This window comes from Cyrtonyx montezumae, unplaced genomic scaffold (genome assembly GCF_038088225.1).
Source record: "Cyrtonyx montezumae isolate F1298 unplaced genomic scaffold, pur_monq_1.0 scaffold_11, whole genome shotgun sequence".
Classification (NCBI taxonomy): domain Eukaryota; kingdom Metazoa; phylum Chordata; class Aves; order Galliformes; family Odontophoridae; genus Cyrtonyx; species Cyrtonyx montezumae.
The window spans coordinates 13,373,711-13,390,049 of NW_027071837.1; the positions used below are offsets into that span (position 1 = coordinate 13,373,711).

A 16,339-nucleotide genomic window follows, 5' to 3' on the forward strand; every position below is an offset into this window, starting at 1 on the left:
TTGGAAAAGCACTTTCTCTTGCTGCCCCTACAATGGCACTTCTGCACCATTAGCAAAGTCTACAAAATACATGAAGCACACACTACGAAAAGCAGAACCCGGATGGAAAAAGATAACAACTTTGGAACTTGGGCTTTGTTTGTTTGCAGGATCAATCAGTCACTTCCAGGTTATAAAACTAGTGCTGCTTCTATGCTTTGAGGTGAGAAATCCTTAGCTGTTGGGAATAGGACAAAAAACTGCATGCCTAAGAGCTTTTAAAGCACAACATTTACATGCAGTACTCTAGTTCACTATACTGCAAATGTTTTATGCTGCTCCATGCGACCCACCTTGGTTTATAGGTTGTACTTGGACTGGAGAACCATTTCAGAAGTTTAAATCCCATATTACATGTGACCTTGAGGCTGAAGGAAGCGGTTCTCTTTCAGTCCTGACTGCAATAGGAATTACTAGAGAGCAAAGGAAGGTGCTGAACAGTCTGCGTTAAGCAGCATTTAATTATTTACTACTAGAGCAGTCTAAATGCAAGTTCTGGGGAAGGTTTAGGATTTGCAAACTAGAATTCATTTGGAAAACTGCCTTTTTAAACTAATAAGCCCCATTGCAACTGACAGCACGTGTTCTTGAATTCCACTCTGCAGGAAGCTTTCAAAAAACTGGGCAGTGAGCAAGAGGGGGTGATGCTCTCCCCCTTCCAGCACGCTTTAATGTACGCCCTCACTGATGCAGGCGTTTCCAGGAATTGGGTCCTCTTTCTACTTCAGCTTTCTTTCAAAGCTGTACGGTGCCCTCGAGTGGCTAAAGTGCTCGTCTCTTCCCCTGTACAGCTTATGCAGCTGTGTTATTTTCCAGGCTCCTGCTTAGGGTGAACTAAAGGAGGTTTGATGTAATTAGCCAGGGTAATAAAAACTTCAGTTAAAAACAGATCAAACTTCAGGAGAAAAAGCCTAACTGAGGGTGAGGCTGATCCTGATCATGTTTAGGCTAAAGACTGTACATGTTCAGGGTTGTAGTTCTTTTTCACTGAAAATAATGATAATACATTTGCCAACACAAGGTTTTACCTGTAGTTTAATATTATATACTGATGGATAGCACCTAGAGGCCCCAGTCAACATCTGACGCCTCCCCAGTGTTGCACGTAGACATGTCTCTGCCCCAAAGAGCTTACAGTCTAAGCAGTCAAAAAGTGGGAGAAAATAACCATGCTTGCTTTTATAGAAGAGAAACTCAAATCTAACACAGGTCAAGTGGTTTGCCTGTTCTAAGGTGCGATATCTTTTTAGTCTCTACTGTGTGTCTCAGTTAAAAGATGCTCCTTCTTTAACCAAGGAAAAAGCCAAAACAAAGAAAAAACACTCACTGAGAAATCTCAGCCTAAAGTTGGTTAAAGCTCATGAGAACATACCTGTCAGAAGTGTATCTGCTTTTCTGTGGTCATCTCACAGGTTGGGGAGCTACTTTGCTGCCACAAAACAAGCTGCTCTGCACGCTATCTATGTTAGACTGGAATTGTAACTCCTGTCTTGTCACTGTTCAGTAGGTGCTGTTGTGCATGCTGCAAAAGAGGCCCAATCTTAGAAAGAAGCACCACTGATGCAGTACTAAGAACAAACGTGTTCTGCCTTTTCCTAGATCCCCATATATGAACACAGTTTGGTGGTGGGGAGGCAAGACAAGTGGAGTTGGTACAGACCCAAGTGAGGGCTGGATGAGCTCTTTACCCTGGGTGCTCCTGGACCTTAGCCTCTATTCTGCTCCCTGGGGTAGGAATAGGCTCCTGTGTTCATTTTAGGCTGCTGAGGGAGGAGCAAGTAGCAAGATATGGGCTTACAATAAAAGAGACTTAGCATTTTATTTTAGCTTTGGTAACAAGTACTTGACTTGGAGGTAGCAACAGGTTCTGTTTATATGCATCAGCAAATCAAAATAAAATGAGTTGAAGGATGCACATCACTGGATAGGCCACTCTCTACCAACATATATAATTGCATTAAAGGAAAAAGGATAAAGCTATTCATATTTTTCATGTTAAACTAAATAACCTGTTTCATACCTGAAAACTTTTGAAATCAGCACCAATCTCATTGCATATACCACTGCCACCTGGGTTAGTCACCAGTCCTATGTCTTTGTCACATATGCATAAAACAAGATTTCTGATGCTCCATGGTTACAAGGACAACTGAAAGGAAAGGGTGAACAGCCATTAGCAGATAAATCACTAACAGCAGTCAAAATAAACAAATACACGTCACCTGTATAAAGCTCTATGTTAATTCACAAATTGAGTTATATTGATGGATAGTGGAGGTGACAGTATACAGTGAAAACATTAAAGTTATCATCACTTTGAAAAACAGTCTTGCTTCGGCTGGGAGCTCTGCTTATACATAGGTGTAAATGAAGCAGCACTGAGCATAAAAGCAGAACAATCGTGGACAGTTATGCATACAAAAAGTGATCACCTTTCAGCTATTGCACAAATAGTGACACACTAAGACATACACAGTAGAATTCTTACAAAATGACATCAGAAATGAGGAACTGCATGCACCATCTTTAAAGGCCTTATGTGAACTGTACATATGCAGGAGCTGCTATATATTGTAAATACACTGGATGCATATAAATTCACATAAGATCGAAAAGATTAAATTGTAAGTAGGATAAGATCAGTTTCCACCAGTTTACACTTTATTTTAGTGTTTCTTAGCACGTACACTAGTTTGGATAATACGTATGACTTCACTTCAGAGTAGAGAGAGGTTTCATGTAAGCATAATCTTAAATGCTTTGATAACTGGCTACTCCCAAGGAGCAGCTGTTGTTGAACTATACCAAATGCTACTAAAATGTGAATGTGACTTTTGTTCAGAAGAGAAGGATATGAGTGTATGGCTAATCATTTCACGTATCTTCACAAGATAAAAAAAATAAAGCAACAAACTTTTCAAGTGGATTGGGATCTCTAAGCACAAATAGAACCACTGATGGCATGGTATACGGTGTCAACATTTAAAACCCTGATCAAAATGACTTCAGAATAATTGTGCATTTCCCCAGATATGACAGGTTGGCCACAGAGGAAGAAATTAAATATCGAATGAATAAATTGGTGTAGGAGCTGTAAATTCTCTCTGTACCATGAATTTTGTAATAAAATACTGCTGTATATTTTAATTTTAGACATAAGCATTTTTATATCCGAGTCTGGTTTGTTTCTAAATGACTGAAAGTTTCAGCTAAAAAGGTGTTTACACAATATACACATTTCATTACTTACAGAGAAATAAGCTTAAAATTTCATATTAAAAACCTGGGATACAGTAGGGTTAGTAGCACCATGAAAAATGTTTTTCAAAACTGCAGTCTTGTTACGTTAAACATACTCAGTGCGTTGTTTTTCTTTATTCTCTTGACTGATCAAAAAGGTGCCATTTTGGTACAGGGAGAGAAAGGAAATTTTCATCTTCTGATCCTTTGTGAACCACAAGTGTCTTTACCGTTTCCAGGAGGTCAATTCTTCCATCTCATCTCAGTCCTGTTGTCAAATACGCACCAAACAACCCTTAGCTTGGCACGAGTGAGGTACACTTGAATTTGCATGGTTAGAACAGTTTGGATTTGTTTTTTGCTTTCTTTCTGCACAGTAGCACCATTGTTGCAGCTGGAGGACAGTGCATCTCAGGAATTTTCAACTGTTTTAAAACATCCTTCAAGACGTTACGTCTTCTTCATGCAAACTTGACAGCGACTAATACGCGTCCTCAAGTCTCCAGCTTTCAGTGTCTCTGACTGAGGTTTACTGGTTGACACACAAAACAGTAAGGCTCAGGTTAGCTGCTGCATTGCTCAGAGAAGTGCAGCTTCACAATTCTACTGAACTCCAGACTTGGAGGTAAAACATAACAGGAACTCTTACCTGCAGGACTAATTCCGATTTAAGAGTGATCGTTCTGTATATCCACAGCAGATAACAGAACTGCAGTTTTGTCCAATGCCCCACTACACAAAACATGCTCACCCACTACTTCTGCTCACTTTACTATTTGTGCTGCATCATATACAGGACTGAATGCAATTTTTGCATATTATGGTCCACAGTGTACATTCCCCCTGCCATGAAACATGCATTTGTGATTTCTGGTTTCTCAGCTGAAGGGAATTACAACAATCCATTAGAAACACTGTTACAGGAACATTTGCAAATTTACATTATGCATATACCAAATAATTTACTTCTATTCTGTAAGGAAATGGAAATGAGAAGTGGTAATGCAACATGTTTTAGTAATGTGTGTTCACACGTTAAGTGCTATCCTTGAATTCTTTCTCAGTGAAGTAAGTTGTGTTAATGGGAAATGGCAAATGGTAGGGTGAGAAAGTTAAAATATCCACAGTAGTTAGCAGAAGGCAGTTTTCACCATGAATTATCACTAATCAACTACCCTGAAAACTTGGAGGTGATTACTTCATGTGCAATTAAATATTACAGTGTAGTTGTTACACAAAACCCAATTAGAGGCCACTACTGCTGTGTCACACTGCACACTGCCAGCCCTATGCTACAAGGCCACATTTTTCAGGTTGGTGGCAGTGGGAATATTCCTGAGGTTTTTACCAGTGCAAAAACAAGGCGATAGCATTTGTTTCTGCTGATCAATTAGAAAGGGAAAAACCTGGAGGAGCTGAAATCCTAAAAGCAGAGAAGCTAATGTCCTAATCCTTGTAAAAATGTTTGCCAGGGAGGGTATGAAACTTCCTTCACACAAGGCTTTTAAAAACAGATTACATGAGCATCCGCTTTGAAAGGTTTAAGTACAGTTGATCCTGCACTAGGGCTGAGAATTACACAGTGCAGATTTCCCCGTTTCCCCTCACACCTGTCCCCTCTGTGTCTGTGAAACACCTTTTAAAATATTTGAGTAATTAAGAGCATGCAAGGAAAAAAAACAACGAAACAGATCTTTTAAACTCCAACTCCAGTCACTACAGCAGGACAACATTCAGAGGAAGTACTACTAAATGTGAATAAGAGTTGATGTGAAAAGAATCTGACTCCTTGCAAAACAGAATGTGCCCTCACAAGTCTATCCATTGTATAAAAGGCTTACCCAAGCACACACTTGAAAAACTGGTTGTGAGGGGGAAAACAAACTAAACTCTTCCCTGCTTCCCTGTAAACACCTCTCTTTTGATCTTGGGAATAAATTTGGTTTCCAAACATTCCAGCCTGGAATAAAGCAATATAGAAAAAACAGGTTTTCTTACCTGAACATTTCTGAGACCTCTACAGTTGCCAGCCAGAAACTATATGAATTGGCATAGTAGTTGCAAGTGCCACGACCATGACACTCGATAAATGGAGCTGAGCGGAATTCTTCTAAACAGGATCCAGGTGATGCCAAGGCCTGTCCAGAGCCCTCTGCTCCAGCACTAGTGTGCTAGGGGAGTGGGGAGGAAACAAACACGCACACAAGAAACTTAGAGAAGGAGCTAGAAATTAATAGCACAGGATGCAATTGCTAAAAGAACCACTGTTTGGTTGAGATAATGTGATGGCTGACACCTCCAGAGCTATCCTTAGAAAGGCAGGACTCTCAGAATGTTATCATTCTCTCTATGTACTGGAAAACTGTTATTAATCTTGGCTGCCATGCTTTTTAACTGCAGGTAGAGGCTTTCTAATGACTGCCATTATAGTTTTTAGCAGCATTCAAGCAGCTGGTTGAGGACACAAACAGGTAATAGTCACTTGTGGAGCAGGAGGCAGTTCTTACCATCATGAACGAGTAACCGATCCAAAGGGAGTCCCAGCCTGGAGGACACGAAGGAATCTGAATGGTCTGACTGTGGACTGCTATCACCATAGCAGGAGCTTCACACACAACACATCTGCACACAGGGGAAGTATCAGAGAAACAAGTGACAATAAGATGTATGTTTTATTAAGAGTTATCACACAGAAAAAGGGAGACCTAGCTTATGAGGGGCTGTGCTATTAGTCTAGACTTTTTATGTAACCTAAGGATTACTGCTGCACATAAGATGGGCCTTTTCAGACAACAGACACTTTAAAACCAGCTCTTTCCCTTGAATTTCCCAGGGCAAAATGTGACAAGACCAATCTTACAATATCCAAAATGCAGGTTGGAAATACGTGGTACTATTTCTTTGTCCAGATACTAAAACAGTAGACCTGGCAGCCCTCGTCTCACCGGCTGATGAACGGCTGAATGCTCTGCCCTGTCAGTGGCTCCATGCTCATCGGCATTGGCTCTGGAGTTGATAGCCAGTAGGAATAGTCATTCCTTGATGCAAAATTACAAACGTTGTTGATGTTGCAGAACATGAAAGGCATGGTGCTAAAACGTCTAAGACAGCTCCCAGCAGTACCTACAGAATAAGATATGTAAAATATGACTGCCAAGTTCTTGCTTCATTGTTTTTAGCAGAGTTTTGAGAATGATAATTGTGAGAGTCCAGCATGTGTTATCAAATTGTCACATGAGGGAAAAACTTAACTCTCAATTTTGGTTTACAGTCTTTCATCCCAAATTACTAACAGCAGCTTCTGGATGTAGTGGCTCTTAGCATGCATCCCCCATCCTCATTTAGGTAAGCTCCAGGACAGTCCTGTCTTCATTAAACCAGCGCATCTGAAGAAGCACATACATCATCTTCCCTCTTAAAGGCAGAACATACAAAGTATCTCACCCAAGTCCTGGCCGTGGGCTCTCTCATTTCCTTGCACATACAAAAGAGAGAATCCATCATATATTCTCGAAGTTCCTTGTGGACATAGTGGTGTATCCCTAGTCTGGCTGTGACGAGTTATAAGGAATCCGTGAGCAACAGAAGCTGTTCCAGGAGGCCCGGGTGGGCCTTGTAAGCCATCAGGACCAGGGGGTCCCTGTATTCCTCGTGAACCTATTCACATGAGAGAAAGCACAACACAGTATTTATTTAGACAATTTCTTGCTCTTTTAGGAATAACCTAGCTCTGAAAGGGAGGATGGTGCAGTGACAACTAAGGTGCTTGCAAGCTGAGGAACCTGAAATCTGCTGACACCATCTTCCTTAAACTACCTTAAACTATTTTTTTCTTCTAAGCTTAAATGAATTAATTATAACAGTGCAACTTCCCTGCATCAAGGGGGTATTCTGAATTTAAATATGTTTGGAGCTGTGAGGCAATAGCTTATCACAGCTACTGCTGTAGGTCCAAATCAGCTTCCTAATTCCAAAACACACTCATCTACCCATGCAGCTCGGTAAGATAAAGCTGAAACATCTTGTTCAAGATCACAAAATAAGTGGCAGAGCCAGAAACAGAAGAACATCTCACTCCAGGGCACCCTCTAACAATACTTCAGCTAAAACCCAAAATGAAGTGAGAAACTGTAGTCAGTTTTGGAGTAGAATACGAAGTGCAAATAAGCTAGACAACCCTGGGTGAGAGCAAGGAGAGTGATATTACTCCAAGAGGAGTATCAGAAAAGGCATTTGTTATTCAACAGCAAAATACCAGAAAGTATAACCACAAATATTTATAGTTTACTTTTTTTTTCTCTTAAAATAATGCCAACAGATTTCACAAAGCTATTTAAATGAAAAATAAAACAGGCATTGTGGATTTTTATACTGCTTTAACTTTTAAATTCTAGTATTTTTTTCCTCACAAGACTGCAACATATAGCTACCTAATATTTGTCTTCTGCTTTAGGCTAAACTGTTCAGTGTGTAGTCAAGTTTTTTCAGATCAGTAATTCTAAGCAATAACTTCATGGTAGCTTGATCTCTGCATATTATGACTATTTCCTTTACCAAGTCTCCTTTTCCTCATTCATGATCTCCATGTAAGGAAAAAAATATTTCAGTAATCTCTCAATTCTTTTTCTTACTTTCTTCCCTTTTTGCTGTGCCTCATCACTGCTCCAAAGGGGATGCCATTCATCTTGAGATAAAGCGTTCTACAGTATTATTCAGCAATGACTAACAATATGCTTACCACAAGAATATTCCAAACTAAAGTGTGTTCAGCAGCCTGTAATATTTTTGTACTAAGAAAATCCTCAAATTATGATTTTACTATTCTCACAAGGCAAGTGACCCTTCCCAGCTAACATGACTGTTAGCTGGAACTCAATAGGGAACATCTCTTTTTCCAGTGGGTCCTCATGGGATGAACACTGTACCTGGTTGGCCTGGAAGACCTCTCTCTCCTTTACGTCCTGCTGGGCCATCAAAACCAGGGAGTCCATCTCGCCCTGGATCGCCAGGAACACCGATTGGACCTAGAACAAACAGGTAATTGAAATTAAAGCTTTTGAAACCTCACTACGGAAATGTTTAAGCTATCTGGGGTCATCTCTTGTTTCTTCATGACACATTAGACAAGAACAGATCATTAAACCAGCTGTATACATCTGGGTACAGTCCCACTTTTTTTTAATCTCTTGCTGAATTCAGCGACGTGTGGTAACATGCAGTCTGCTATACTTCTTAGTCATTTTTCATGCAGTGACCTAGAACCATACCTGGCAATCCCTGTGGCCCTGCCAGTCCAGGTGGCCCTTTTGACCCAGGCAGTCCTGGAGGTCCTGGAGGACCAGGGTCACCTTTGACAACGATGCTTCGTCCAATGGTACCTGGTAAACCTGGTGGACCTGAGAGAAAACAGCTCGGTATTAGATAAACCAGGATGGAAGAGAGCATTGAAGACAGTTTTGGTAGCACAGTATTTCTGTTATTTACTGCGAAGTCAGCAGCCAAGAGCTCTATAACTATAAAGAATAAGTGTCTGTGTAAATAAAAAGGCAAAAAGTGCTCTTGGTGATATCTTAAAGGATAGCACTTGCAGAAGTTAATCCAAGTAGACTGTATACAGAGTATAAAATACAGCAGAAGTACAGATACTCTCTAAACAACATCCATTGCTGGCTGAGATCCACACAGTTCTAGAGCTGCATAACAAATTCTACCAACAGGGATCAAAGTGACAGTAGTGCTACCCAAGACTCCTACCTGGTGGGCCTGGCAGTCCTTGACTGCCAGTGAGGCCAGCAGGTCCTGCAGGTCCAGTGGGACCCTTCATACCTGAAAGATCAAATTCATGCGGTCACACAGTGAAAGAACATGTTGTTTAATAAAATCTGCAGCAGAATAGCCCATATCAGGCTGCTTTCCTCCCTGAGGAGCTGCTACTGTGCCTGGAAGTTTTCACTTGAAATGCTAGTTAGATACCTGGGAATCCTGGAACACCTGGAACCCCGGGGTCACCCTTCATTCCATTCAGACCGGGACGACCAGGATCTCCCTGAAGACAACAGATTCATGTTATTCACTCATCTCCCCAGTGGTTTCAGAAAAGAAGATAAAAACAGTGGGTAAAGGACAAATCAGAACATTTTGGATCTGTGAAGCAGTACTTGAGAAGGCTGAGGCCTTGTATTCTGCTTGCTCACTGCCTGGTACAGCAGGTGCTGTCAGAGAACACTAGAATGTGAACCCTTTGTTGGCAACTCCAGATCCCATGGGAATATAATGGGGAAAACCTGCCTGGGTACTGAGGGATAAAGAAAAGACCCTACATCTTGCTATAAGACAGATTATAATAACAACCATATTTTGGCTTTTATTTTACTACAATAAAAGACATATCTAACCTAAACATACTCCATTTTATTGCATTTAAAAATAAACCCAGTTCTCGTCCTACCTGGCGTCCAGGTGGTCCTTGGTCTCCCTTTTGACCAGTCAGGCCAGGTGGGCCAGGCTGTCCTGGATTCCCTTTTTCCCCTTTAAGTCCCCCACTGCCTGGTGGCCCTCGTGGACCTTCTGGGCCCGGTGAACCTTAACATTGCAGAACAAATACACACATATCAGTACATGTCACCTGTTCTCCACGAGTCTGTGCCTTCAGTATAAAAACAAAATAAAACACCCTAAACTAAAGGGAAAACAAATAGAGGGGTTATTTGTACTACCCAAATCAGGAACCAAGGCTCCTCATCTAGCAGATGAAGAGAAGCAGAACTTTCTAGACAGCAGTGCACATCACCTGCATTAGGAACTTACCAGTGACCAGACAGCTACCTTTTAATAGGAGCCAAGAAAACCCAAATTAGATGGTACAAATATACCCTCTGCTGTCCTGTATTGCATTCACAATCTCCTAGGTGCTACGTTAACAGATTCAGTAATGTAAAAATAATGCTGCTTTTCTGCTGTTTCCAGTACCCACAGAGAAGCCTAGTATCTGCCATTTACTGACTGCTCAGGAGGAGGAAGCCCCTAACCATGTCTTGCCTAAATACTAATTGGAGTTTTGGACTTTATATGCAGTGACCCTCCAGCTGGTTTTCTATCTTTAGTACAATTATGCTATGTATATATAAGCCAGTCTTTAAATATTTTCTCTTTGCAACAGCCACATTAAACCAAAAGAAAGCTGCATATTTAAATGAAGCCTAGCTATTCTGAGCACTAAAAAATGAGGCCATGCACCTTTATGCTACCATCCAAACAGAAGGTAACTTGTGGCAAAGCAAACTGTAAGCAAATGCAGCAACAGCTAAGAACACTTATGTCAGATTTCCTAATTGGATTAACAAAAGGATCTCTTTGCAGGACAGTGCTATGACATTCTCCCCTGTAGTGCAACAAATTAATCACACGTGGCAGTGTACTGGATTTTCAATTCTTCTGAAACCTCTGAATTTAAAATGCCCTTTGAATTCCTCATTGTCTGTATTCAGTGGATAAACTTGATGAGCTGTATTTCTGCATGCAAATCTGAGTGTTGAATTAATTCCAGAATTTTGTTTTTAAAATAAGAACAATTTTGTACTATATTTCTCACATATCCCATTGCAGTTTCAGCTATAGAAAACATCCCATCTCATGCAAGAGGCTTTTGTGCTCATTTTGTTCTTTTTAACTGGTACAGAATTGTACACATGCAAAACAACAGGCTACCATCTGAGGCATGCTGATCAAACACACACATCTTGCAGGGTAACCACAGTCCTTAAAAAGAAAATGATAGAATTGCAGGAAAATAAACTCTCTCTTATATCAAATGCAACGCAGTAAAATAAAGTGACTGAGTGAAGAGTCTAACCTGGAGGACCTGGAAGGATCAGAGTTCACCAAAGCCCAATGATCGATGTTAGAAGGGTCAGACATCACACAGTACAAAACAAGATTACTAGTTAGAAATAGTACAGATGACAGCATATACACTACACATCAACCCATTTCACCAGCATATTTTGTATTTAGAATATAATCCACATGCATGCATAAGACCATACATGAGTACACGATATGTATTTTCAGATACAAGCTATTCTGGTGACTTGGCTCTACTAGGACTAATTTGACATTCTTCATTTAATGACAAACTTAAAAGCTTTACTAAATGTGTTACTGCTTTAACATTACAACTGAGGCCTGTGCCTGGTTAGTCCTACTCACAATGCAGTTTACACTATGAAACCATTTCACTGACAATTTTCATCACTCACAGGGCCTGAAGCTTGGCAAATACACAGCTACACTGTGAATGGCAGCTTATGTTTGAGGAAAATCGTGCTTTGGGCAGGGCAGGAGTACAACTGATAACAAGGACTTTACACTACATATCAGGTAAGAGTGGCCACAATCTGTGACCAAAATCCTACGTCTGAAAAGTAGGCATATAATTCCCAAAATAGTAACTATAAGCAAAAATACAAAAGCAAAAAGCAAAAGCTTAGAAAGTTAGAATGTATTGTATTTACCATTAGCATTGATTTTTCTTAATAAAAATACCCCAAGTTGCTAATTTGCCTGTTAAAATTTATTGTGGCAAATAGCATGTGATGACATCCTGAAGAAAATAACTTCAGTATCCTTTTATTTAAAGGTAAGTTGGTCTTCCTCCTGAATTAATAGGTACTGCAGCTCCTGTGCCACTTGCATCTTTCATGTCAGTGAAATGATTTAAATATATCAGTGTATAACCATGCAATTTGCAGCTAAAAACTACAGTAAATACATATCAGGTTTACCTTGGTGTACTATTTCTTACATATTTGGTAAATCATTTTAAATACTAGTTGTAATATAGCTGTTAAAAATAATGACATGGACATTTCATCGTTGCTGTTAAGTACTCAAACTTTCTTCCACTATTAAATAAGTTTTGCTATGATTTATAAATCTTTTGTATATTTGTTGATTATTGAATGCTGCCTGGGCACAGTCTAAGGGTGGAACAAAATATGAAGCAATTGGTAAGCTCTTCTCAGCATAGCCATGATGCTAATTCTCTTTGACATTGTGGTCACCATATGACCATGTTTTAATTAAAAAGAAAAGCCATATTCTTTTTGTTGTTGTTGTTGTATTATTTCCACAACTGCATAAGGGTAGATACATATTTCAGTTTCCAAACATCAGAGGCTACCACATTTGCTAACCCACAGTGATTAGCACAGCACTCTAAAAACTTCCTGAATTTTGATGACCATTCTTTGCTTCATAGAAGTCATCATAGCAAAACTTACAGACTTCATTATTATTAAGTAGATATACTAAGTCATTTTCAATCTAGACACAAATGGTAAGCTCTCCCCAAAAGCTGACCTGTGCTATGTGCTGACTGCTAGAATTAAGAAAAGCTTGTGAAAATTTCCAGTCCTGCTCCTCCCTAGTGGTAAGAAGGAAAAGCCCACGTGCTGACGTGAGTAAGAGCTTTCCTTATTTCCTCCAAACATGTGCTGGTGAAACAAAGCAATGGAAATAAAAACTTCTCTGCACTGGAAAGCTGAAAGGCTCTATGCTGGGAACATAAAACATTTCTATTTACTCTGTGTAACTGCTTGTGCTCCTGCGGAGGCTTTTGGTATTAAAGGAGCATCTTATTAAAGTTATATCACTTCAGGGCATCCAAACTCAGCAGCAGCAGGTGTTAGAAAAATGAATACTGCCATTTGCCCAAGCTACAAAACACAAGTATGCAGCAAAGGCAGGGGTGGACAGCAAAACATGCTGGTTTTCAGATGGTTTGTTTGTATGTATATAAAGAGGAAAGGCAGCATTTTTTTTTCCACTTCCTCTGGGAATAAACACACCAAAGTTAAGTCTCACAGTTGGGTCACTATCAAAGCCTTGTAAATCTGGATCCATGTGAACTTTCACCAGGGGGAAAGCAGCCCTTCCAGTGTCAGTCAGTCCTACAACATGGAACTCTACTCTTTGAAAGCCTAAGTTCTTTTCTCCCACAAACTAAAAGTTATGTAAGAAAAATGACTCAGCATATCTATATTCAGACACTAAAAAAAGTGCATACTTTCACCTGCATGCAAAGTTATTATTTTGGAGTTAAGGGGCTAACCTGAGGGACCTGGGAGTAGGGGGTCAGAGTTCACCAAGGTCATCATTAGAACGAGGGGAAAAACATCAAAATTGTTAGAAATATCAACAAACTAACATATTCAACTAAACCTTTCTTTTTAGATTTAGCTCAATATTTCTTTACGTACAGAATGCAAAACACCAAACTATTATTATTCATTGCAATGAAAAATGACATATGGAATAACAGTGGTGTTACGTTGCCCTGGAGATTGGCTTCTTTTTATGAATAAATCCCTCCCAACACAGTCTATCCAAATTTGGTTTCGAGGCAACTCAGCTGAAATCAGTGTTTCATCATGATCTCATCACCTCATCACTTTTATTAATCTTAGAACATATCCAGAAGTCAACAACAGACAATGTATACATACAACTCCTGTTTTTATTTATGTCTCTAGAAAGGGAGTAATCTGACAGCAAGACATCACATTTATGACTAGCTGCCTTATTTGAAATGTTATAAAAATCAGCATTCAACAATAGACTGTTATCATTTGAAACAAAAGGTTGGAGTGCTGATTGTACCAGAACTGCAATAATAGTTTGGTTTGTCCACATTAGTTCACGCATAACTGAGTGAAACAAATGCTTCACTTTATACATTGCATGCAACAAAAATAGAAATAAGAGAAAGAAAGAGAGAACATGGCTGAGCAGAGCCTCACTGATTGTTTATTTCCCCTCAAAACTCATAAAACAGCACAGAACGTGTCCCAGCACTACTCTTACTTCCCCAGCTGATTTGAGTCAATAACCACCCAATTACACAGAGAAATGTGAACAGGATTAGAAGCTTCATCAGAACACCCATGCTACTGCAGAGCACAGAATCTCAGTCACTAGTTGTATTCCATGCATACCAGGAGATGCTTGGCCAATTTACTTTTTTAAATCATTAGTTTTTAAAGAACATTAAATTCTTTCCAAAGGTTTACTTCAAAACTGTATTCTCCCTTGATATCTAAAGTGAAAAACATATCCTACGTTACAAATACACTAGCTCAAAACTGACTTACCCAAATGAACATTCGGGCAACAGAAAAATCTGAGGTGAGAATTTGAGGGCAATAAATAAAAGTAATATTACTTTATATATATGCAAACAAAAAACTGTAGTCAATCATTAGCTGGGATGTGGAAGTGCTGTCTCCTTTAAGGAGAATATCAACCACATGAAGTGAGATGAGTCGAGTCTTACTGGTGCTGAAGTACTTCTAGACTTAAGATGCAGCAGTAAGCCTGGGTGAGAGCTGTGCCAGGCTCATTAATTATACATTTTAAGAGTATTATCTTAACACTATTAAACATTCTATGACAAAAAGATCAAATTCTAAAACAAGCAAGGAAGTTGCTCAGCAATGTTAACTCAGTACGGTAGGTTTTTCATTCCCAGAATTAGTTGGTGCAGGAACAAAGTGCAAACATGGAATGGAAAGATGAACATGGCATGATGGTGCACTGAATCCATGGGAGCCACATGACACAATGGAGCAATGTTACGTGATACAAAGGTGAAGAGGCAGCTATCCAATTTGATCATGCTGTGATGCTAACATGAATTTGATTTTCATGACTCAAAACGATGCAGTTTGTTACTTTTGGGTTTTGTGCGCAGTGACATTTGCTCATCAAGTGACAGTACTGCAAAAGGGATCAGGTGCTCAGAAGTCGATACCGTGCTCGCTAGATGATTTCTGTGACAGCATGCGGAGAATTTCACATTTATTAAAACACTGAATTTTTGCTGCCAGGTATCAGAACTTAATAGAAACTGAGGATGTTTTATTTTTAAATACCGTTACTTTTGGCAACAAAATCCTCCAGTTGCCCATAAACAGTTAAGACCCATTCCATGGGTCTTGGACTTATCCATCCAAATAAACTGAGAAAGACTGAAAACTGATAACCTGCCAGCAAAAAACAATAGCACTGGAAAATGTTGATAGATGTGGATCATGCCCTTACCTGGTCTTCCTGGAACACCTGGTGGGCCAGGGCTACCTTTAGGACCTTCCAGAGGCGGCCCTGGTAATCCTGGTGGACCTGGTGGACCCTGTAGACCAGGGAATCCCTGGAAACCTGGTTCTCCCTTCAGACCTGGAAGTCCAGGGGGTCCTGGTGGGCCAGGTAATCCCAGTTCGCCTTTTTGCCCTGTAAAACAGCCACATTTATGAACAGTTACACACTGATATACAGAAAATTCCAGATGTGAATTTGCAGAGCTATTTCTCCCTCTCTTGACTAAGAGGTGCAAGTCTGACCACAACTTACCTCGTTCACGCACTGAGAAAATGTAAAACTGATGCAACAAATTCAGAAAAGAATTAGGGCTAATAATTTTAGTAGGAGAAACTGCTATAGTTTCTGAAATGTGAAAAGATCTTACTAAGTTTCATTTTACTACTCAGTGACACTGTAATTTATAAGCATCCTCAGAGCTTATGAACCTACAAGCAATGCTTTCATGAGCTTTATGTACCTGCAAAGAAATCTTCTGAATATTAAGACTTCAGTATTTTTTTTTTGAGACACTGCTGACAGTTAAGACATGCACGCAAGATTTTCAAATAAGTTTTGGGATTTAGGAATGTTACTGGAAAGTAATACAACTTAGATTATAAAGTGCTTCTGAAAACATAGCAAGCAGTTTCAAAGCAGCTTCATTATCATCTGTAGTAGGAATGCTTTATTTACGGAGACAAATCAGCACAGTTCCACATAATGCAGTAGACTGAATTATCCCGTGTGGTTTTATTTTGCCTGCATAATTCCTAATTTACAATATTCAGTGGTCAGGAGTGTCTTTATTACCTTGGTTAACTTAAAATGATCTGTTGTGAAAAAAACACATTGTTTCTTGTCTATATTCATGTGTTGCGGAAGATACAATGCTGGGGTTTGTTTGTCTGTTGTTGCTGGTTTTAAT

General features: G+C 39.7%; 1 protein-coding gene across 1 annotated transcript in view; it reads right to left on the reverse strand.

Moving 5' to 3' along the window:
- Window positions 1-2,260: 2,260 nt before the first annotated feature.
- COL4A5 (collagen type IV alpha 5 chain) overlaps window positions 2,261-16,339 on the reverse strand; it is a 77,094-nt gene continuing 63,015 nt past the window's right edge. The window contains exons 41-51 of the mRNA XM_065729625.1: window positions 15,379-15,564; window positions 9,728-9,861; window positions 9,253-9,325; window positions 9,034-9,105; window positions 8,547-8,675; window positions 8,205-8,303; window positions 6,724-6,936; window positions 6,225-6,402; window positions 5,787-5,901; window positions 5,278-5,450; window positions 2,261-3,811 (exon numbers count right to left, since the gene is read on the reverse strand). Coding sequence (XP_065585697.1) covers window positions 3,730-3,811; window positions 5,278-5,450; window positions 5,787-5,901; window positions 6,225-6,402; window positions 6,724-6,936; window positions 8,205-8,303; window positions 8,547-8,675; window positions 9,034-9,105; window positions 9,253-9,325; window positions 9,728-9,861; window positions 15,379-15,564 — 1,454 coding nt within the window. The 3' untranslated portion in view covers window positions 2,261-3,729. The remainder of the gene's footprint in view (window positions 3,812-5,277; window positions 5,451-5,786; window positions 5,902-6,224; window positions 6,403-6,723; window positions 6,937-8,204; window positions 8,304-8,546; window positions 8,676-9,033; window positions 9,106-9,252; window positions 9,326-9,727; window positions 9,862-15,378; window positions 15,565-16,339) is intronic.